Raw genomic sequence first — 22,858 nt, forward strand, 5'->3', positions numbered from 1 at the left:
GCTTTAATTGACCTCTTAATTGCTGGGCCTTGTCCTGGGGAACCCAATGGAGCTGCAGCCAGTGCTGGCTCCCACTGAGGCTGCGTGCCCAAGAGCAGCCCCAGGAGCAGCACACAGAGGCAAAGCAAGGTGGGGAGGAGAAAGAGCAGGGACCACATTGCCCTTGAAAGGCAGACGCGCTCTGGGGCCCGCTCCTGGCCAGGGACCCTGTCCAGAGCCATCCCCTGCTCGCCTGGGGCCTTGAGGGGCAGCTGTCCAGCTGGGCCAAGGTGTGCCAGCAGCTCCAGCCGTGCAGGGGAGCCTTGTCAGCTCTGGCCCCTGCTGTGCAGGAGGATCCCTGTGTGCCACCGGCAGCTGGGGCCTCAGCCACTCCTCTCTCCACAGGTGCTCCTGTGCAGATTCAGAAGAGCAGCCCAAGAGCTCAGGAAGAGAGTACTTGACTCGTTCCAGTTTTTCATGTCTCCCCCCATATGCTCTGGCATGGCTGCACCCCTGTCTTGAGCACGTCCCAGCACTCACACCTCTAAAATGAGAACCTCTGCCCCCGAGCCCCCTGGCCCTTCTCCCCAGCCTGGACTGAAGCTGGGCAACCCCTCTCCCCAGGGCAGGGCTTGGCCCTTGTTCTATGTTTAGATAAAGAAATTGAGTTGTCACAGCTGTCTGCGGGTGGTACCACCCGCAAAGCCCACATGGTAGCAGCAGCACTGGCTGAGCTCCATGTCCAGGAGCAGCCATGGATGCCCACGGTGCAGGCAGGCAGGAGCCAGGCAGGGGCTGCTGTGACCAGCCGCGGGGGCCTGAAGAGGCTGGAGGAGCCCGTGCTGAGCATCCCTGGGGCTGAGGGCACATCTCCTTCAGTGGCATCATCTGGGCCTGGACCTCATGGGGCACACAGGGCTATTTGGGCATCTCTTCTAAGGTGTGCACAGATCCCTTGTGAGGTGCAGCAGGGTTAGACCTGAGGGGATTTTACTCTTCTCAGCAGAGTAAAGGGACACCCTTGATGGAGGTTTTACAAAGCTGGGAGAAAGCCTCTTGCAAACGCTTAGGCCGTGCCTGTGGGCACAGGGGCGGGTGGAGCCCATTCCTTGAGGCCAGGCCAGGCTGAGCCAGACAGATAAGGCCCTCGGCAGGGAATGGCTGCAGCCCTGGGTTCTGATGAGGCTCTGGTGGTGGCCAAACACACGTTTACAGCCACAGCCGTTCCCTGGGGAACAGGAGACACCCAGGGGTATGTCTGAGGCTGTGGTTTCTCACACTGAAGGGAGGCTGGCTCTGTTCTTTTTTGGGGCATAGCTTAGATCCCAGCTGCTGGGGAAGTGTTGAGAGGCAGAGAATTCCAACCCTTCTCACAGAAAGCATGGCTGATGATGTGGGGATTTTTAATCTTTTGGCCTCTAAACTTGTGTCCTGGCAGAGGGTTAAGTTTGCTTGCTTTCAGTAGAGCCCTTTTCTTCTTGGTGCTCAGTGGGGATGCAATGCAGCCAGGGTTGAAGGAGGATCTCTGGCTGCTTGCACCATGGTCGTGGGACACCTTGGCTTTATCCTTCTTTTGGCTGTGATTTGCGGTGGTGCTTGTGCAGGCATTTTACAGTAACTGCCTTCAGTTTGTTCATCTTGCCACCAAAAATTGGGAATAAACCTCTTTAACTGCACTATAGTATTAAGAGGCAGGCATTACTTTCTTGAAGTGCTGGATGCACAGCAAGAAAGAGCGATTTATCAAAGAAAGCCATGTCTTTGTATAAGGATGATCATGAGAAAGGAGCTTGGTGGTCAAGACCAGATGTCTATCTGTGTAGTTCTTTCGTCCTTCCCTTGTTTTGTCTCTGAGAAAGATCCCCAGCCTGGGTAAGATCCAGGCTGGAGCTGAGAAAAGTCAACAACCTGGGAAAAAAACAGATTAGGTTTCTCCACAAGCCTTTAGTAGTGTCCACAGTCCCATCATCGATTTTCTGTTTATTTTGTTTTCAGAAGGGTGTGAATTTTATCTCAGATCCCCTGGTTAGTTTGGTACCATAGCCACTGATTACCTGTCCTTTGTAATTATCTGTCCTTTCTGTAGTTCCTCTGCCCATTTGTTGCTCTTTGGTCCCTGCCTCCTTCACCTGATTATTATATTTTTCTCGATTTGTAGGGGTTTTGTTTTGGTTTTGATTTTTCCTTGGTGGCTGTTTTGTTTGCCTGTTTTGTTGGGTCACAGTTTTGGTTTTGTTATTTGGTTGGGGTTTTTTTCCAGTTAACAGTAGGAATCAGCTTGTGATTTGTATTGTAAAGTTTTGAAGACAGGTGTTGCACGTACAGCTTGTTTTTGTTTTTAAAGTCATCTCAGACACAGCTTTACAAGGCCCTGTGACATTGAGGACTGTGTACTCTCAAACAGCAAATTATGCATGAATAGGAAGCTTGTAGTCCCTATCTCAATTACGCACAGCAAAATGTAAAGTGTTTGGAATGGAACCACTTCTAACCTCTATTTTGCCTTTTTTTAGCTACCATGCCATAAAATTGTGTCAGATTCATCAGTGAACTGGGTTCTTCCAGGATGGAGTGTGCAAGGATGATCCCTCAGCTCATGGGTGGACCTGGTGTGCACCAGGCCAGACACATGACTGTCATCCATAACCAGCCTCTGTCTGCAAAGAGAACAGGGAGCTGCAGCTCTGAAGAACTCAGGGGTTAGTGAGCAAACAGACAAAATCCCTAACTTATATCAGTTACGTTACAGGAGTATTTGCTGCTGATCTATTTTTATATTCCTGCCCAGAGCAGGAAAAAGAGAATCCTGGCAGTTTGCTTTAGCTATGAAGTGAAGAGACTCTTTTCAACAGGTTCCAGCTCTGCTCCTTGTTTGAATTAAAATCAAAGCAAAACTCTTCTGTCATCAAACCAACGTAAGTTTGATCAGTCTGTGAAAGAGAAAAGAGTGTAAAAATTGTTTCATTTTATAGTACTTAATATCTTCTAATTCAGCCATGGGATAATTATGCCATAATTTACTATGTCAAGTAATTACAAAAAGCGCTGGAAAAGAAGTATTTTTTCAACTAAGTTTAAAAAAGTGATTACATTTTATAAACAAACCCATGTAGTAAAAATATAGTAATTTAAACGTCTCAAAGCCCTTTGATAATGGAGCCCTGCACCCCAGTCACGTGCAGTGCAGCCTCAGCTGTCCCTTTGAGCGCAGAGCTGCCATGAAATTTTACATGAGCTACTAAATAACCACATTCCTATCCTGAAATGCATTGCCAAATATTTTTGTGAACTCAGTCTGCCTTTGCCTGCTGCTCCTGGGGCTCTCTTGGGCACGCAGCCTCAGTGGGAGCCAGCACTGACTGCAGCTCCAGCGGGCTCCCCAGGACAAGACCCAGCCATTAAGAGGCCAATTAAAGCATTGGGCAGCAGAAGAACTCTCAGCAGAGTTATTTGGACAAGCATGGACTTGCCACAAATCCACAGCAGAATGACCATGAGCCAAGCTACCAAGGCTATGAGCAGACTTTTTAGAAAAATGCGGAGAAAAATCAGCAACTTACGTCTCATCGCATTGAGCTTTCGAAACCCAAAATAGCAGCAGACCAGGACAAGTGGCACAGTGAACACTGTCACTACTGTGCCTACCATGCAGGACCTGCGCACAGCCTGGGGGCAGACAATTCTTGGAAGGTGCACTGGATCCTGAGCATATATTCCTCTTCCAGTGATAACATCTGTGGGAACAATGGGGAGCATGAGCCTGTGCTGTGCTCCACTGCTGAGCTGGCAGCTCGCTGGATACAGCTAGGACATTCTCTGTTTCTCCCAGAGCTGGGGCCTGCAGGTACCTTGGCACCCTTTGGCTCAGGCTGTGCCACCCAACAAATCCCAGAAGGCCGGGAAGAGAGCCCGGGGGCAGTGCAGATGATTGGGCAGTCACTCCTTCCAGGGACCTGAGCCCAAACCTATCCCTGAGCGGCCACTGCCAGCCCCAACTCTCCTTGCCCTGTGACAGCTCCCCCAGCCTCAGGACACAGAGTCAGGCCCTATCAGGACACACTGGAGCCCTGCTCTCCCCCTCTGCCATTTCCCTACCGTGGCCACCCCTTGCAGCCCCTCCCAGGTTTCGGGAGGTATCTCCTACGGAGGGACCCCACCAGGACTGCTCAGGCTGGCTGAGCCTGGCACAGCAGTCACCTTCTGTTGCGCTGTCTGGCATCTCCTTCCTTCGTGTACCAGGGGGTGGCACAAAGCCATTACTTCCTCCAGGAAGTGCTGCCTTCAGCAAAGCCTTTTTGTCCATCTCTGGAGAAAGGAAGAGGCACAGCTGGATTAGATGGAACCATTCCCCATTGGAGAGGATAATCTTCAGTAAGTAATACTTGTCAAGGACATGGACAAAAATCAGGAGAAAGGCCAAGGCTCTTAGGGCTGCCACAGAGCTCAAAAGAGCCACCCCTCCTGATCCACCACAAGACCTGAAAATTGCATGGATCTCAGGTTGTGCATGGCCCATGGGGCAGTTTGGGCTCCCTGTCAGCTGATGCCCCAGGCCTTCCTGCAGAGGCTGGGGAGAAGCTGCATCCAGGCCAGGCTGGGAAACAGCCCTGCAGGTTGTTGCAGCAGCAGTAGTACAGTGAGGCTGCCATGGATCCCTTCGCACTGTGCCAGCCACAGCATGTCCAGATGTGCAGAGCAAGCCCCCAGCTGCTGAGTCTCAGGAGAGGGCTGAGGGAAATGCACTCACCACGGTGTCTCTCCAGATCACTCAGGATTTTATCCAGGTGTTTGGATGCCTTCAGGTATTTATTGTCTCCTTTAGGCTTGTTCCTCCCTGTCAGAAGATCTTAAGATAAAGTATTTCCATTTCAGATGAATGGATCCCACAAAAGCAGTGCTCAGCTTGTGGGGTCAGCAGGGACACTACTCACCCCTGTGATTGGAGACGGGCTTGTTTGCAGCAACCCACAAAGGACCTTGAAAAGTGCTCCCTGCAGACACACCTGTAACTCAACAGCCACAGAAGCTTCTGTCACCTGGTTCCTGACAGGTTGTCAAAGATGATTCCTTGGTGGGAATATGAGAACACACCTGCAGGAGGCTCCAGAGACTGCCAATCTTCATGACGCCAAGCTGCTGGTGAAGCCTTCCTAGCAGGCTCACCTAGAAAGGAGCACAGAGGAGAACCATTTCCATGGTGTGCTGGGATCCCCATCTGCCTTAGGGAGCTGGGCACTGCAGGGGGGTTGGGTAAGGCTGTGGAATCCAGATGTGAATGGACATGGCCAAAGCTGCAGAGGGGCCTGAGGAGCTCTGGACTGGCTCAGGGTCACTCTCCACACTCTTTCCATGCCCTGTGCAAAATACCTGGAGGGGCAGAAATCAGGGCCCCTAGGGCTTCTGTCAGTCCCAGAGAGGAAACCCTCCCTAAATCCCTGGGGAAAACTGCAGCAGGCTGTGCCACAACAATCCCTCCCAACCTCCCTCCCTCATTCTGCGGGGACAGCTCCCCCAGCCCAAGGGAACAGACTCAGGCCCTGTCAGGACACACTGCAGCCCTGCTCTCCCCCTCTGCTCTTTCCCCACCATGGGCACCCCTTGCAGCCCCTCGGAGGTTTTGGGCAGTGTCTCCCACGGAGGGACCACAGCAGGACTGCTCCCTACCTGAGTGGCCTGAGCCTACTCGGGATAATTCCTCTGGACTCTCCCCGTCTTGTCAGGGCTGTGCCCACACTGCCAAGCAGCAGAGATGGCAGCTCAAGGCTCAGCAGGGCTCAGGCCCAGAGGCACAGCCATTACCTCCTGTGAATGTGCCTGGCATCACCTTCCGTCGTGCAGCAGAGGCTGGCACAGAACCACTGCTTTCTCTGGGAAACTGAGCGTTCAGCACAGTCTTTCCTTCCATCACTGGAGACAGGAACAACTGGATCAGATGGAACCGTTCCCCGTTGGGGAAGGTACCATATTCAGGAAGCATTACTTGACAAATTCATGGATAAGGATAAGGAAATCATTTAAATTTTTGAGATTTGCCAGGGCCCTCCCTTCTCAAAATAGTTTCCCTTTCTGATCCACCCCAAACCGGGAAAATTCAGGGGATCTCAGGGTGTGCATGTCCTGTGGGGCAGTTTGGGCTCCCTGTCAGCTGATGCCAAATGCCTTCCTCAGCAGAGGCTGAGGAGAAGCTGCAGCCAGACCTGGCTGGGAAACAGCACTGCAGGGTGTGACAGCAGCAGTGGGATAGCGAGGGTGCCATGGATCCCCTCCTGCTGTGCCAGTCACGGTGTGTCCAGATGTGAAAAGCAAGTCCCCGGCTGGTGAGTGTGAGGTGAAGGCTGAGGGAAATGCACTCACCACGTCGTCTCTCCAGATCACTCAGCATCTGGTCCAGAAGTTTGGCTGCCTCCAGGGATTTCTTGTCTCGCCTGTACTGGGCGTTGCCTGTTGGAGGACCTTAGAGCAAAGTAGATCCGCTTCATGTTGATGGATCCCACAAAAGCTGGACTGAGCTTGTGGGGTCAGCAGGGACACACTACTCACCACTGTGATAGGAGCTGGGTTTGTACACAGCATCCAGCCCTGGAGCTGGGAAAGTGCCCCCTGCAGACACACCTGTAACTCAACAGCCACAGAAGCTTCTGTGACCCAGTTCCTGCCAGGATGTCAAAGATTATGCTATGAAGGGAAGTTGAGAACTTACCTGCAGAAGCTCCCAAGAGGTCCAAACCATCTTCCAACCAACTTCCTTGAGAAGCCTTCCAAGGAACCTCACCTAGAAGGGAGCACAGATCAGAACCATTTCCCTGGTGTGCTGGGATCTCCTTCTGCCTTAGGGAACTGCAAGGCAGGGAAATGCACCCACCACGGCCTCTCTCCATATCACTTATAATCTGGCCTAGAAGTTTGGCTTCCTCCATCGATTTCTTCTCTTCTATGTCTTGGGTCTGGGCTCCTGGAAGACCTTAGAGCAAAATAGTTCCGCTTCATGTGTATGGGTGATATAAGGCTATGGGACCCAGATGTGAGTTGGCATGGCCAAAGCACAACAGGGGCCTGGGGAGCTCTGGGCTGGCTCTGGTCACTCTGAACATTCTTTCCATGCCCTGTGCAATATCCCTGGATGAGTGACTCAAGCAGCCCAGGGCTCCTGTGGGCTCTCTCCCTCAAACAGAGCAAAATATCTCTAAAGCCCTATGGGAAACCATCCCCAACGCTTCCTATGGAGAGGAGAGCGCTGTCCCTGGAAAGGGGAGCCAGGCTGCTGACTCACCTGCTCCCTGTGCTCGCCATGGAGCTGCCTGGGCAGCCCTGGCAGGCAGGGCCACTGCCAGGAGGAGCAGGAGGAAGAGGCGCAGAGCAAGGGCCATGGTGCCTTGCCCTCTGCCAGTCCTGCAGCTCTTGCTGCTGCTGCTGTCCTGACACAGCTGTCCCAATGTCAGCACCACTGCCACTGCCACCGCTGCTGCCACAACAGATGTGGTCAGGGACTGACTGGTCGGTGGTTGTGCTGCTGTGCAACCATGGGGCTCTGGCACCTCTGTGACCTCAGAGCCTGCTGTGACCTCAGCGTGCTGTCACCCCAGAGCCTGCTGTGACCTCAAAGCTGGGTCAGGATTTTGTGTGCATGGATCTCAAGAGCTGCCCTTCCAGTGAGGAGAGTAGGTCCCTCCAGGCAGCTGCATCCAATCTGGTTTTTTCACATGATCTGAGTTATATGACATTGGCCAAGTGATAGATTTCATGCTTCTACCTGCAAGAGCAATGTGAAGTCCAACATTCAACTCACATTGGTGATCTCCACGATTGCAGGCAGCACCAGCCCCATGCCGACACTGAGTCTGTGCTGTGCACTGTGCTGGCCTTTGGCCCATCTTTATAAAGTGAAGGACTTGATGCTATAATTTATAAAAAACAATGCAACACTGGCCATCAGGATAGGTGCATGCTTCAGGGGAGACGCAAACCCACTGCACATCTTATGGGTGTCTTCAGCCACTCCAAAGTCCCCCTGTGTGCCTCACAAGGGAGCCCAGACACATGCTTAACTTAATAGTTTTCCCTCGGCCCCTGCACACCTTTGGAGTTATCCCAAATTCCTTTGTCCTGGTTTGAAAGCTAAGAAGGGGGCTCCTGCCTTTCTGGGCAAATACCTGACGTGGAGAGTGCAAACTCCTCTCCCTCCAGGTTATTATAATTTTGGAATCAGAGGCTCTCAGGCAAAAATATGGGGATAGTAATAACTTTAGTTCTTTGCTAATATATCTAACAAGACAAACAAAACCAACAACAGCTATGAAAATTGACAACAAAACAGAGCAGTAGAACTCAGTTCCAGTCCTTTTCAGCCGCAGACACCTGTGCTCAGTTACCGGTGGTGGGCGCAGGTGCAGCTGTGCAGGACTAGAGTGATAGCAGCGGCGGCCCAGGTATGAGAGCGATGGAGGAGGGGCTCCCCCGCTCACGGTGTCGGTCGTGGTGCTCAGCTGGGTGCCCGGAGGTAGCAGGCTGAAGCGGGAAGGCAGCAGTGTGGTGTCAGACAGCAGAGAACGTGGCTCCCGTTGTTGGGATGGCAGGGGTGCTGGATAGCAGCACGGCCTGTCTTCCTCTGGCTCCAGCAGCGAGAGAGGGAGAGAGCGCCCAGCTACCCCCACCTCCTTTATCTGCCCCCCTGGTCGGGCTGCGTTTGCCCTCTTCCCCACCCCCTCCACCCTGAGAGAGAAACTTTCAAAAAAAACCAATAAAACAAAAGGACAGGGAATCTCTCCCATGCCCCTGTCACTACCCATCCGTGCTAGGGTGTAGCCAACAAGTCTCTTAACATGACAATGGGGAAAATTCCACAGAGAGAAAAGGGAAAAAAACCAAAACAAACCAACCCCTAACATCCCTGCACAACTTAAGGGTGACCCAAACCCCCTGCACGCCTTTGGAGGAACCCAAACATGACACTCAGGGAGCAGCAAGACAGCTGAGCCATATTCCCTGTGTCCCCCCAGGGTGCCACAGACCCAGTCTCTTGTCAGTCTCTGAGCTCATCTCTCAGTCTATGAAGGACTTCCTTGTGGTGCACAGCCCAGCCTCATTCCATTTTCCTCAAGGTAAGCACTTAGTGATTGCTTCTGTCTTTTCCTGGGTATGCCCCTGGAGGAGGTCCAGGCCCAGATGATGCCACTGAAGGAGATGTGCCCTCAGCCCCAGGGATGCTCAGCATGGGTTCCCCCAGCCCCTTTGGGCCCCCGCCGCTGCTCACAGCAGCCCCTGCCTGGCTCCTGCCTGCCTGCACCGTGGGCATCCATGGCTGCTCCTGGACATGGAGCTCAGCCAGCGCTGCTGCTGTCGTGTGGGCTTTGCTGGTGGTACCACCCGCAGATAGCTGTGACAACTCAATTTCTTTATCTAAACATAGAACAAGGGCCAAGCCCTGCCCTGGGGAGAGGGGTTGCCCAGCTTCAGTCCAGGCTGGGGAGAAGGGCCAGGGGGCTCGGGGGCAGAGGTTCTCATTTTAGAGGTGTGAGTGCTGGGACGTGCTCAAGACAGGGGTGCAGCCATGCCAGAGCATATGGGGGGAGACATGAAAAACTGGAACGAGTCAAGTACTCTCTTCCTGAGCTCTTGGGCTGCTCTTCTGAATCTGCACAGGAGCACCTGTGGAGAGAGGAGTGGCTGAGGCCCCAGCTGCCGGTGGCACACAGGGACCCTCCTGCACAGCAGGGCCCAGAGCTGACAAGGCTCGTCTGCACGGCTGGAGCTGCTGGCACACCTTGTCCCAGCTGGACAACTGCCCCTCAAGGCCCCGGCGAGCAGGGGATGGCTCTGGGCAGGGTCCCTGGCCAGGAGCGGGCCCCAGAGCGCGTCTGCCTTTCAAGGGCAATGTGGTCCCTGCTCTTTCTCCTCCCCACATTGCTTTGCTTCTGCCCACCTCTCATGGGCAGGATTAATAATCAGGGATTATTCTGTCAGGAAAGGGACATTTAGAAGTTGCCTCCAGCATGCACCATGATCTTCCCACTGGGACCTCCCAGGCCTTCCAGTCAATCCATATCTGGATCCCAGTCTCGACTGGAGCACAGATCAGAGAAGTTTTCATGGTGTGCTGCATTCCATATCTGCTTCGGGCAACTGGGCACTGCCTCGAGGTCCCCAGTGTGAGAAGCCACCGCCTCAGTTGTAACCCCGGTGCCTCCTGTGCCCCAGGAACGGCCGTGGCTGTAAATGGTCTCCAGTCACCTGTACGTCATAGAAGGGACCCCAAGTCCCCTAAGAACCTCATGAGGAACCCCAGCCACATGCACCACGGACAAAGAAACCAAAGCCCACATGTCTTACTGGAAAACACCACAGCCCGCTGTGTGCCCCATGATGGTCCCCAATCATCTGCCAGCCTTACATGGGTCCCCATCACCTGCGTGCCATTGAATAGCCAGGCCTGCCATTAACTCTAGCCAGCAGCGTGTTTCCTGACAGAAACCCTTTCCAATGTCCTTCTGGGAATTGGGAACACATGTTGAGGTGCCGGCTGCATCTGTGGGAGCAATGGGGAGCATGAGCCCGTGCTGTGCTCCCCTGCTGAGCTGGCAGCTCACTGGATACAGTCAGGACGTTCTCTGTTTCCCCCAGAGCTGGGCCCTGAGGCACCTTGGCACCCCTTGGCATAAGCTGTGCCACCCAACAAAGCCCAGCAGGCTGGGACGTGAGTCTGGGGGCAGCAGGAAGCTGAGAGAAACCCCTCCTGTAGAACTGAGGGAGTTCTTTCAGAAGCAAAGACAGTGACTTCAAGAGATTCCCACTCTTTGCCTTCAAAGTTTACCTCTGAAGGCTGAGAGATGAGCTTGTCAGAAATCCGAGAATATAGCTGGGAAAAGGTTTTACGTAATTTGGTTGCGACCAGGTCCAACTCTCCAGTGGGAAAAAAGCCTCTGCAGTAGGCTAGGTGTCTTAGTTCTTCCCAGACTAAAGACTACCAATTACATGCAATTTTATTTTTTATTCTAGAAGTGTAAATATTATCTAGAATTCAAAAACTACTTTGAAAAATACACAATGATTGTGGAAAAGGGCAATAATTTTTAGGGGGTTCTTTCTACAAGAAAAATCAAAACCAAAAACAAATAAAAAAACCCAACAACTAAATATTTCTAAAATTATCCAATTTCTAGAAAAGAAAAATGAAAGAAAACATGGTGCCCCATGTTCAACTGCTGCCTGCTCAGCCCTGGCTGTTCCCAGACAAGGAGCTCTTCCTGTGCTGGTGGTACCAGCCAGACACCAGAGCTGAAGCCCAAAGGTGTTGCTGGACTCAAACCTGTCCCAGGCAGGACGGGCCACCTTCAGTCCTGGCCAGACAGCAGAACCGGCACCTCTAGGGACAGAGGGTCCTGTTCTGGGTGGTGGTGGAATGTCCAGGGCAACAAATTGGTAAGGCAGCTGTGGCAGGGATGAAGGACACTGGCTTGGGGATGGTTGATGACTGGTAAAAGTGTCTCCAACGGGTGGCTTTGACCAGTGTCCTGAAGCTGCAAGGGTGTTCCTGTGGAGAGAGGAGTGGCTGAGGCCCCAGCTGCCGGTGGCACACAGGGACCCTCCTGCACAGCAGGGCCCAGAACTGACAAGGCTCCCCTGCACGGCTGGAGCTGCTGGCACACCTTGGCCCAGCTGGACAGCTGCCCCTCAAGGCCCCAGGGAGCAGGAGATGGCTCTGGACAGGGTCCCTGGCCTGGTGCGGGCCCCAGAGCGCGTCTGCCTTTCAAGGGCAATGTGGTCCCTGCTCTTTCTCCTCCCCACCTTGCTTTGCCTCTGTATGCTGCTCCTGGGGCTGCTCTTGGGCACGCAGCTTCAGTGGGAGCCAGCACTGGCTGCAGCTCCATTGGGTTCCCCAGGACAAGGCCCAGCAATTAAGAGGTCAATTAAAGCACTGGGCAGCAGCAGAACCCTCAGCTGAGTTATGTGGACAAACCCTGACCATCCACAACTCCACAGCAGCCTCACTGGGAATGTTTCCTGTCTACAAGCAGCCATCAAATGAAGCTGTTTGAGGGGGAGAGCAACAAAACACCGATTTCTCTTCTAGCAATACCAGATTCCAGCACAACAAGAAGACAAGCTCCCCACCAGCCACAATGGCCATGAACTGAAGCAAACAGCGTGTTCCCTGACAGACCCCGCTTCCAATGCCCTTCTGGGAATCGGGAACACGTGTTGAGGTGCCAGCTGCATCTGTGGGAGCAATGGGGAGCGTGAGCCCATGCTGTGCTCCACTGCTGAGCTGGCAGCTCGCTGGATACAGCCAGGACATTCTCTGTTTCTCCCAGAGCTGGGGCCTGCAGGGACCTTGGTACCCTTTGGCACAGGCTGTTCCACCCAACAATGCCCAGAAGGCAGGGAACAGAGCCTGGGGACAGCGCAGCTGATTGGGCAGTCACTCCTTCCAGGGACCTGGGCTCAACCCATCCCTGAGCAGCCACTGCCAGCCCCAACTCTCCCTGCCCTGTGACAGCTCCCCCAGCCCAAGGGAACAGAGTCAGGCTCTGTCAGGACCCTGTGCAGCCCCTGCCCAGTCGGGAGCCAGGGCTGGCTGTGGCCCTGGGCTCACAGAGAGCTCCTGGTTGGGGCTGCTCCTGTGCCTTGGGCCTCTGGGCACTGAGGGCAGTTCTGGCAGCAGCTGCAGCGGGAGGCACCTTGGTGCACCAGTCCCATTTCCCAGGGGTTGGGAATGAGCTCCAGAGGCCTTGAAGCTGAGGCGCCTCCAGCTTTGGCTGCTGCCGGGCCGTGCAAGGGCAGGACCTGGGGGAAGAGCTGCTGACACACAGCCCTGCCAAGGGCTGAACCTGGCACAGCAATCACCTTCTGTGCCTGTGCTTGTGCCTGTGCCTGGCATCGCTTTCCCTCCTGCAGTAGGGGCTTGCACTGTGCCACTGCTTCCTCCACGAAGTGACTCCATTTGCACAGACTTTTGGACCATCACTTGAGAAAGGAAAAGGAAAGGATCAGATGGAATTGAGAGGAATGCTGGATTTGTCTTTACAAACAAACTGTGGGTCTGCTGGTAGATAAGGCTAGCACTGAGAGACAGAAGAAATAATGGGATTGATTGCACTGATTGGTGAATGGAAAAAGATATTTACCTTTACAAACAAACTGCAGAAATGAAACTGGGTGTTGGAAGATGAAAGAAACAATGTGGGGGGGATAACTATGAGTTGTGTAAGAATTAAAAATTAAAAGGGATGGTTATACATTAGAGGGGAATCTTGGGTATCAAGCATTCCAGGAAGTCTGTGCCTCTCAAGTACCTCAGCCAATGGGGAAAAGAGAGGGAAATGCAGCCGGGAAAATAGGATTAAGAGAAGACAGCACCCTCAAAAATCTGGGAGATCCCAGGGGAATGACCCATGGGGTCTCCCTTTATTCAAATAAAGCAAAAGGCACTCCACTGTCCCCTTTTCGGACATAAACCTCTAGTGTTTGTGGATTAATTTTCCTGACAAAAACATTCCCCATTGTAGAGGTGGCATCTTCAGGATGCAATGCTCGGCAAAGTCATGGATAAGGTTCAAAAAATGTCTGGGCTTTTGTGGCAGAACCAGGGCCCTCATTCTCAAACAGCTGCCAGGGCTCAGCTGCAGGAGCAGTGAAAGGATTGCACAGAGCGAGGGCACAAACATGCACGGCTCTATCCTGGCACCTGCAGCCATGCCCCCTGGCTGAGGTTTGGGCTCTGAGCTGGCAGCTCCTCCAGGGGTAAAGGTCTTGACCTACAGTCACCATCTCCCAGTGGCTCTTCCCTGAATGTGGGTTGGTAGGCCAGATCATCTTCCGCAGCATCCTGAAACCCTGGGCATTTTTCTGATCTTTACGTGTAAATTTGCCAAGCATTGCCTGCTGAATATGCCCCCCACTCCAATGGAGAATGTTTCCATCTGATCCTGCTGTCCCTTGTCCTTTCTCAAGTGATGGACCCAAAGCCGGTGCAGGAGGAGGCACTTCCAAGTGGCTCGGTGCCAGCCTCTACTGCTGGAGGGAAAGCCATGCCAGACACAGGCACAGGCACAGGAGGTAATTGCTGTGCCAGGCTCAGCCCTTGGCAGGGCTGTGTGTCAGCAGCTCTTCCCCCAGGTCCTGCCCTTGCACGGCCCGGCAGCAGTCAAAGCTGGAGGCACCTCAGCCTCAAGGCCTCTGGAGCTCATTCCCAGTCCCTGGGAAATGGGACTGGTGCACCAAGGTCCCTCCTGCTGCAGCTGCTACCAGAGCTGCCCTCAGTGCCCAGAGGCCCAAGGCACAGGAGCAGCCCCAACCAGGAGCTCTGCTGTGAGGCCAGGGCCACAGCCAACCCTGGCTCTCGACTGGGCAGGGGCTGCACAGGGTCCTGAAAGGGCCTGACGCTGTCCCCTCGGGCTGGGGGAGCTGTCACAGGGCAGGGAGAGTTGGGGCTGGCAGTGGCTGCTCAGGGATGGGTTTGGGCTCAGGTCCCTGGAAGGAGTGACTGCCCAATCAGCTGCGCTACCCCTGGGCTCTGTTCCCTGCCTTCTGGGCATTGTTGGGTGGTACAGCCTGTGCCAAAGGGTGCCAAGGTCTGGGAGAAACAGAGAACGTCCTGGCTGTATCCAACGAGCTGCCAGCTCAGCAGTGGAGCACAGCATGGGCTAACACTCCCCATTGCTCCCACAGATGCAGCCTCAACACGTGTTCCCGATTCCCAGAAGGGCATTGGAAGCGGTGTCTGTCAGGGAACACGCTGTTTGCTTCAGTTCATGGCCATTGTGGCTGGTGGGGAGCTTGTCTTCTTGTTTTGCTGTCCTCGAGTCTGGTATTGCTGGAAGAGAAATTGGTGAGTGTTTTGTTGTTCTTCCCCTCAAACAGCTTCATTTGATGGCAGCTTGTAGACAGGAAACATTCCCAGTGAGACTTCTGTGGAGTTGTGGATGGTCAGGGTTTGTCCACATAACTCAGCTGAGGGTTCTGCTGCTGCCCAGTGCTTTAATTGACCTCTTAATTGCTGGGCCTTGTCCTGGGGAACCCAATGGAGCTGCAGCCAGTGCTGGCTCCCACTGAAGCTGCGTGCCCAAGAGCAGCCCCTGGTGCAGCACACAGAGGCAAAGCAAGGTGGGGAGGAGAAAGAGCAGGGACCACATTGCCCTTGAAAGGCAGACGCGCTCTGGGACCCGCTCCTGGCCAGGGACCCTGCCCAGAGCCATCCCCTGCTCCCTGGGGCCTTGAGGGGCAGCTGTCCAGCTAGGACAAGGTGTGCCAGCAGCTCCAGCCGTGCAGGGGAGCCTTGTCAGCTCTGGGCCCTGCTGTGCAGGAGGGTCCCTGTGTGCCACCGGCAGCTGGAGCCTCAGACACTCCTCTCTCCACAGTCGCACCTCTGGACAGCAGAAGAAAGATGTTGGCTACACCTCACTCTGAGAGCTTGAGCAGCTTCTCCCCCAGTAATAAGAGCCTGGGCAGCCCTCGCAAGAGCTCTGAGAAGAGGACCCCAAATCAGCCATCTACGAGGACCCCTCCTATTATCCTCTAGATCCCACTGTCATCTCTTCTCCCCATGGATATCCCCAAGCTACCTTCACTCCCTTTTTTGATCTCCCTCTGCACTGTCCCAGCCCATTCCCATGCTCTTCTAGAGACCCCAGCACCAGCCCAGCACCTTCCAGCCCCATCAGAGACCAACACCACCCTTCCTCTGCCCCTAAGCCCACTGGCCCTGCCCTCTAAACAACCTTGAAGTTGATCTCTCCCCACCACCCCACAGGGTAGGCAATGGCCCATTCTTCTGTGCCAATAAAGAGATGGAAATATCAGCCCAGTGTCCAGGTGGTACCACCAGCAAAGCCCACATGGCACCAGCACTGGCTGAGCTCCATGTCCAGGAGCGGCCATGGATGCCAACAGTGCAGGCAGGCAGGAGCCAGGCAGGGGCTGCTGTGAGCAGCGACGGGGGCCCGAAGGGGCTTGGGGAGCCCATGCTGAGCGTCCCTGGGCTGAGGGCACATCTCCTTCAGTGGCATGATCTAGGCCTTGACCTCCTCCAGAGGCATGCCCAGCAAAAGAGGGAAGCTGTGCCATATGGGATTATAATTGTTAAAGTTCTTAAGGGCTATGCTCACCAGAAGGCCCTGTGGGGAAGGCTCAGGGGCAGGCTGGAGGGTTGGAAGTTTGCTGGGGGTGAGAGGCAGTTATGAGGAGGAACGCAAGGACAGCATATGAATGGGAAGCATTCTGGGGGAAAAGACGCGTAGATAGACTGCAGCTGAGCCAGCCAATGGGTGCCCATCTCCTGTTAAGTTTTTGTTTTGTCTGGTTGAGATTAAAGGTATAAAAGGGGAGTGATTTCTCTAATAAAGCGAGCTTCGTTGGATGCAGAAACGGGTATGTGTCTCTTTGTGCCCCATTGCTACAGGAAGCCATCAAGAGCATTTCCAGGGACACAGCCTGACCAGCAATGTCAGCAGGCAAAACAAAGGTTTTGCTAAGCAATGACCCATTGATGAAGCAAAAGATTTCCAATCAGGGCAGCCCATTTTTACAGATGAGGGTATACTCAGGAGGTACAGCTGGTGTCGTGAGGTCACAGCAGGTTCTGGGTTGACAGCACGCTGAGGTCACAGCAGGCTCTGAGGTCACAGAGGTGCCAGAACCCCATGGTTGCACAGCAGCACAGCCACCGACCAGTCAGTCCCTGACCCCAACCGTTGCGGCTGCAGCGGTGGCAGTGGCAGTGGTGCTGACATTGGGACAGCTGTGTCAGGACAGCGGTAGCAGCAAGAGCTGCAGGACTGGCAGAGGACAAGGCACCATGGCCCTTGCTCTGCGCCTCTTCCTCCTGCTCCTCCTGGCAGTGGCCCTGCCTGCCAGGGCTGCCCAGGCAGCTCCATGGCGAGCACAGGGAGCAGGTGAGTCAGCGGCCTGGCTCCCCTTTCCTGGGACAGCGCATCCCTCTCCACAGGAAGCATTGGGGATCATTTTGCATAGGGCTTTAGGGAGGCTTTTCTCTGCAGGAGGGAGAGAACACCCAGAGTTGGGCATGTCCCTTCACATCTGGCCCCCATAGCCATACACAACCCCTTTATAGTGCCCAACTCCCTAATGCAGAAGAGGATCCCAGCACACCATGGAATTGGTTCTGGTCTGTGCTCCTATATAGGTGTGGCTCGTAGGAAGACTTCTCCTTTAGCTTGGCTGCATAAAGGTCTGAAGCCCCTGCAACCTCTTGCAGGTATGTTCTCACTGTACCACCGAAGGATAATCTTTGACACCCTGGCAGGAAATAGGTGACAGAACCTTTTGTGACTGTTGAGTTACAGGTGTGTCTGCAGGGAACACTGTTCTAGATCCTTTGCTGATTGGTACACACAAGCCCAGTTCCCATCGCCTGGGTGAGTAATGTGTTCCTGCTGAGCCCACAGGCTGAGCATGGCTTTTGGGGGATCCATTCACCTGAAATGCAATTTCTTTCTTTTAAGTTCCTCTGACAAGAAGGATGCGAGACGAAACAGATAAGAAATGCCTGGAACCATCTGAAACCGTGCAGCAAATGCTGAAGGAAATGATGCAGGGAAAACAAGGTGGGTGCATTTCCCTCAGCCTTCACTTCACACTCAGCAGCCAGGGGCTTTCTCTGCACATCTGGACACACCATGCCCGGCACAGCAAGAAGGGATCCATGGCAGCCTCACTGCCCTTCTGCTGCTGTCACACCCTGCAGTGCTCTTTTTCACCCAGGACGGGCTGCAGCTTCTCCTCAGCCAGTGCAGGAAGGCATTTGGCATCAGCTTACAAGGAGCCCAAGCTACCCCACAAGCAATTCACACCCTGAAATCCCCTGAAACTTCCTGGACTTGGGGTTGATCAGAAAGGGCTGATCTTTGGAAAGGGGAGGGCTCTGGTCCAGTCTGAAGAGCTTGGGCATTTTCCTGATCCTTATCAATGTCTTTCACAAGCATTGCCTCTTGAAAAGTGCCACCTCCCCAGTGGGGAATGGTTCCATCTCATCCAGCTGTCCCTTTTCCTTCCTCCAGATGTGGATGGAGAGGCGGTGCTGAAGGCGGCATTTCCCGGAGTCTCCATTGCAGGTAGGGAGGCCATGCCAGGCACAGTCACAGGAGGTAATTGCTGTGCCTCTGGGCCTGAGTCCTGCTGAGCCTTGAGCTGCCCTCTCTGCTGCTTGGCAGTGCGGGCACAGCCCAGACAAGACGGGCAGAGTCCAGAGGAATTATCCCAAGCAGGCTCAGGCCACTCGGGTTCTGAGCAGTCCTGCTGGGGTCCCACCGTGGGAGACACTGCACAAGACCTGGGAGGGGCTGCCAGGGATGCCCACGTTGGGGAAAGAGCAGAGGGGGAGAGCAGGGCTCCAGTGTGTCCTGACAGGGCCTGACCCTGTCCCCTTAGGCTGGTGGAGCAGTCCATGGCAAAAGAGGAAAGGAGAGAGAGAGGAAAGTCGTGTAGGAGGGAGGGAAGACAGGAAGGACAGAGGCATGCCTGTGGCACTGCCTGCTGCAGTTTTTCCCCAGGGCTTTAGGGAGTGATTCCTCTGTGCAAGAGAGAGAACACTCAGTGGACCCTGGGCTGCCTCAGTTTCCTCTCCACAGCTGTTGCACAGGGTCTGTAAAGTGGGTGGAGAGTGGCTGGGAGGCAGCTCAAAGCTCCCCAGGCCCTTCTGCAGCTTTGGCCATGTCCATTCACATCTAAGCCCCACAGCCTTACCTGACCCCCCTGCAGTGCCCAGCTCCCTAAGGCAGAAGGGGATCCCAGAACACCATGGAAATGCTTCTGTTCTGTGCTCCCTTCTAGATTGGGGTCGCGACATGGATAATCTGGAAGCCCTGCTGGAATATGGTTTGAAATTCTTGGAGGATGTCTTTGCAGCTGAACCCGCTGGGGAAGGTGATCTTGTGTTCCAACCCACATCCAGGACTGAGCATGAGGAAAATGGTGAGGGTAGGTCAAGGCCTTTTCTTCTTGGGGAGCTGCCAGCTCAGAGCCCAAAGCTCAGCCAGGAGGGCATTGCTGCAGGTGCCAGGACAGAGCCGTGCACGTGTGTGCCCTCGCCCTGTGCAATCCCCTCACTGCTCCTGCAACTCATTTCCTGTTCATGACTTTCACCACCACTGTCTCCTGAAGATGTCAGTGGGAAGAGTTCCATCTCATCCAGGTGTCTCTTTTCCCTTCTCCAGAAATGAAACCAGAGGTTGTGCAGAAGGAAGCATTTCCCAGAGGAAGCAGTGGTTCTGTGCCAGCCTCTGCTGTAGGAAGGGAGGCCATGACAGGTACAGTAACAGGAGGTAATTGCTGTGCCTCTGGGCCTGAGCTCTGCTCTGGACCTTGAGCTGGCACCTCTGCTGCTTGGCAGGACGAGAACAGCCCAGATAAGACCAGCACAGCCCAGATCCCGAGCAGGCTGTGGTCACTTGGGTACTGAGCAGTCCTGCTGGGGTCCCTGTGTGGGTGACGTGTCCCAAAAACTTGGGGGGGCTGGCATGCCAAAGACTGGATCTGTGCCAGACTCTTGCAGGATGGAAGGGGGAGAGTCCCAATGGGCCCTAGGCTTGTCCAACTGCCCCTCCAGAAATATTGCACGGGGCTTGCAAAGAGCGTGGAGAGGGACCAGAGCCAGCCCAGCGTTCCCCAGGCCCCTCTGCAGCTTTGGTCATGTCCATTCACATCTGGCTCCCACAACATTACCTGACCCCTTGCAGTGCCCAGCTCCCTAATGCAGAAGGGGCTCCCAGCACACCATGCAAATGGTTCTGATCTGTGCTCCCATCTAGGTCAGGCTCCTAGGAAGGCTTCTCCATTAGCTTGGCTGCATAAAGGTCTGAAGCCCTTGGAGCCTCCTGCAGGTATGTTCCCACTGTCTCACCTGAAAAAGTCTTTGACAACCTGGCAGGAACCAGGAGACAGAAGCTTCTGTGACTGTTGAATTAATGGTGTGTCTGCAGGGATCTCTTTTCCAGCTCCCTTTCTGAGTCGTACACGCAAGCCCAGTTCCCATCGCAAGGGTGAGTAGTGTGTTCCTGCTGAGCCCACAGGCTGAGCATGGCTTTTGGCAGATCCACTCCTGGAAAATGGAACTGCTTTCTTTAAGGTCTACCAACAGGAAAGATCCGAGACACAGTAAACAAGAAAACCCTGGAACCACCCGAAGCCACAGAGCAAATGCTGAAGGAAGTGCTGCAGGGAAAACAAGGTGAGTGCATTTCCCTCAGCCCTCTCCTGAGACTCAGAAGGTGGGGCCCTTCTCTGCACATCTGGACACACCGTGCCTGGCACAGCGGGAAGGGATCCATGGCAGCCTCGCTGCCCCGCTCCTGCTGTCATGCCCTGCAGGGCTGTTTCCCAACCTTGCCTGGCTGCAGCTTCTTTTCATCCTGGCCTGGCAGGAAGGCCTTGGGCATCAGCTGACAGGGAGCCTAGGCTGCCTCACGAGCCTTGAGTACCCTGAGATCCTGGCAATTTTCCAGTCTCAGGGAGATCAGGAGGGGTGGCATTTTGTAGGAGGGAGTGTTCTGGCCAGCCTGAAGACCCTGGGCATTTTCTTGATCGTTGCCTGTAACTTTGCCAAGCATTGCCTGCTGAATATGCCCATCACTCCAATGAAGAATGTTTCCATCTGATCCTGCTGTCCCTTGTCCTTTCTCAAGTGATGGACCCAAAGTCTGTGCAGAGGGAGGCAATTCCCAGAGGAAACAGTGGCTCAGTGCCAGCCTCTACTGCTGGAGGGAAAGCCATGCCAGGCACAGAAGGTAATTGCTGTGCCAGGCTCAGCCCTTGGCAGGGCTGTGTGGCAGCAGCTCTTCTCCCAGGTCCATCCCTTGCACAGCCCAGCCCCATCCAAAACTGGAGGTACCTCATCCACAAGGCCTTTGGAGCTCATTCCCAGCCCCTGGGAAATGGGACTGGTGCACCAAGGTGCCTCCCGCTGCAGCTGCTGCCAGAGCTGCCCTCAGTGCCCAGAGGCTCAAGGCACAGGAGCAGCCCCAACCAGGAGCTCTGCTGTGAGCCCAGGGCCACAGCCAGCCCTGGTGCACACTGGAAATTGTTCTCATCGTTATTCGCTTCTAGATGGGGTTGCTCGGAAGGCTCCTCCCTTTGCCTGGCAGTATAAAGTTTTGAAGCCCTCAGTACCTCCTGCAGGTATGTTCTCAGCATCCCACCAAGGAATAATTTTTAGCAACCTGGAAAGAACCAGGTGTCAGAAGATTCTGGGTCTGTTGAATTACAGATGTTTCTGCAAGAAGGACTTCCCCAGCTTCCATGCTGGATTCTGCACACAAGCCCATCAGCCATCTCAGTGGTGAGAAGAGTATCTATGCAGAACTGATAGACTAAACAGTGCTTTTGTGGGATCCACTCCTGTAAAATGGAACTACTTTCTTTAAGGTCCTCCAACAGAAATGACGAAACACACGACAGACAAGAAATCCCTGAGGCCATTTGAAGTCATGAAGCAAATGCTGAAGGAAATGCTGCAGGGAAAACAAGGTGAGTGCATTTCCCTCAGCCTTCTGCTGACACTCAGCAACTGGGGGCATTCCCTGCACATCTGGACACACCGTGCCCAGCACAGCAAGAAGAGATTCTTGGCAGCCTCACTGCCCTGCTGCTGCTGTCACACCCTGCAGTGCTGTTTCCCAGCCATGCCTGGCTGCAGCTTCTCCCCAACCTCTGCAGGAAGACATTTGGAATCAGCTAACAACGAGCCCAAACTACCCCACAAGCAATGCACACCCTGAAATCCCCTGAAACTTCCTGGACTTGGGGTTGATCAGAAAGGGCTGATCTTTGGAAAGGGGAGGGCCCTGGTCCAGTCTGAAGAGCCTGGGCATTTTCCTGATCCTTATCAATGTCTTTCACAAGCATTGCCTCTTGAAAAGTGCCACCTCCCCAGTGGGGAATGGTTCCATCTCATCCAGCTGTCCCTTTTCCTTCCTCCAGATGTGGATGGAGAGGCGGTGCTGAAGGCGGCATTTCCCGGAGTCTCCATTGCAGGAAGGGAGGCCATGCCAGGCACAGTCACAGGAGGTAATTGCTGTGCCTCTGGGCCTGAGCCCTGCTGAGCCTTGAGCTGCCCTCTCTGCTGCTTGGCAGTGCGGGCACAGCCCAGACAAGACGGGCAGAGTCCAGAGGAATTATCCCAAGCAGGCTCAGGCCACTCGGGTACTGAGCAGTCCTGCTGGGGTCCCACCGTGGGAGACACTGCACAAGACCTGGGAGGGGCTGCCAGGGATGCCCACGTTGGGGAAAAGAGCAGAGGGGGAGAGCAGGGCTCCAGTGTGTCCTGACAAGGCCTGACTCTGTCCCCTTGGGCTGGTGGAGCAGTCCATGGCAAAAGAGGAAAGGAGAGAGAGAGGAAAGTCGTGTAGGAGGGAGGGAAGACAGGAAGGACAGAGGCATGCTGTGGCACTGCCTGCTGCAGTTTTTCCCCAGGGCTTTAGGGAGTGATTCCTCTGTGCAAGAGAGAGAACACTCAGTGGACCCTGGGCTGCCTCAGTTTCCTCTCCACAGCTGTTGCACAGGGTCTGTAAAGTGGGTGGAGAGTTGCCGGGAGGCAGCTCAAAGCTCCCCAGGCCCCTCTGCAGCTTTGGCCATGTCCATTCACATCTAAGCCCCACAGCCTTACCCGTCCCCCCCTGCAGTGCCCAGCTCCCTAAGGCAGAAGGGGATCCCAGCACACCATGCAAATGCTTCTGATCTGTGCTCCCTTCTAGATTGGGATCGCGACATGGATTATCTGGAAGCCCTGCTGGAATATGGCTTGAAATTCTTGGAGGATACTGGAGGCAAGTTCTCAATGACCCTTTCCTGACAGAATAGGCAGTGTCACCGTGGCAAGGGTTCACTTATGTGCCATTTCCCTTAAGATCACCTCAAGGTTGATGGTTTCTAG

General features: G+C 54.4%; 2 protein-coding genes across 6 annotated transcripts in view; one reads left to right on the forward strand and one right to left on the reverse strand.

The window, feature by feature from the left end:
• The window catches only part of LOC117002496, a 126,686-nt gene that overhangs the window by 4,511 nt on the left and 99,317 nt on the right, over nucleotides 1–22,858 (reverse strand). Inside the window, exons 18-20 of one of the 3 annotated variants that reach the window (XM_033071666.2) lie at nucleotides 6,680–6,751; nucleotides 6,520–6,591; nucleotides 6,334–6,432 (exon numbers count right to left, since the gene is read on the reverse strand). In XM_033071666.2, coding sequence (XP_032927557.1) covers nucleotides 6,334–6,432; nucleotides 6,520–6,591; nucleotides 6,680–6,751 — 243 coding nt within the window. Of the gene's footprint in view, nucleotides 1–4,764; nucleotides 6,433–6,519; nucleotides 6,592–6,679; nucleotides 9,625–22,858 lie in introns of those variants that run through there. The other 2 variants (XM_033071667.1, XR_004419304.2) reach the window with 2 other exon arrangements.
• On the forward strand, nucleotides 2,546–22,834 carry LOC117002499. Of its 3 annotated transcripts, XM_033071673.1 has the most exons (12): nucleotides 4,736–4,781; nucleotides 17,436–17,537; nucleotides 17,991–18,044; nucleotides 18,763–18,909; nucleotides 19,146–19,238; nucleotides 19,740–19,811; nucleotides 19,911–19,970; nucleotides 20,057–20,158; nucleotides 20,613–20,714; nucleotides 21,034–21,265; nucleotides 21,352–21,453; nucleotides 21,907–21,986. In XM_033071673.1, the coding sequence occupies exons 1-11, from the start codon at nucleotides 4,772–4,774 to the stop codon at nucleotides 21,407–21,409; spliced, it is 1,032 nt and encodes a 343-aa protein (XP_032927564.1). In that variant the 5' UTR covers nucleotides 4,736–4,771; the 3' UTR covers nucleotides 21,410–21,453; nucleotides 21,907–21,986. The 3 variants fall into 3 exon arrangements, with proteins under 3 accessions (XP_032927567.1, XP_032927566.1, XP_032927564.1); XM_033071676.2 differs by lacking the exons at nucleotides 4,736–4,781; nucleotides 20,613–20,714; nucleotides 21,034–21,265; nucleotides 21,352–21,453 and adding exons at nucleotides 2,546–2,678; nucleotides 22,680–22,834 and having other exon boundaries at nucleotides 21,907–21,993; XM_033071675.2 differs by lacking the exons at nucleotides 4,736–4,781; nucleotides 17,436–17,537; nucleotides 17,991–18,044 and adding an exon at nucleotides 2,546–2,678.

The sequence above is a fragment of the Catharus ustulatus genome, chromosome 13 (genome assembly GCF_009819885.2).
Source record: "Catharus ustulatus isolate bCatUst1 chromosome 13, bCatUst1.pri.v2, whole genome shotgun sequence".
NCBI lineage: Eukaryota > Metazoa > Chordata > Aves > Passeriformes > Turdidae > Catharus > Catharus ustulatus.

Coding starts and splice junctions, on each gene's coding strand:
- LOC117002499 (XM_033071673.1), top strand. Junction 18,910..19,145: donor GCATGAGGAAAATGGTGAGG/GTAGGTCAAGGC, acceptor TCCCTTCTCCAG/AAATGAAACCAGAGGTTGTG. Junction 20,715..21,033: donor AGCCATGCCAGGCACAGAAG/GTAATTGCTGTG, acceptor ATTCGCTTCTAG/ATGGGGTTGCTCGGAAGGCT.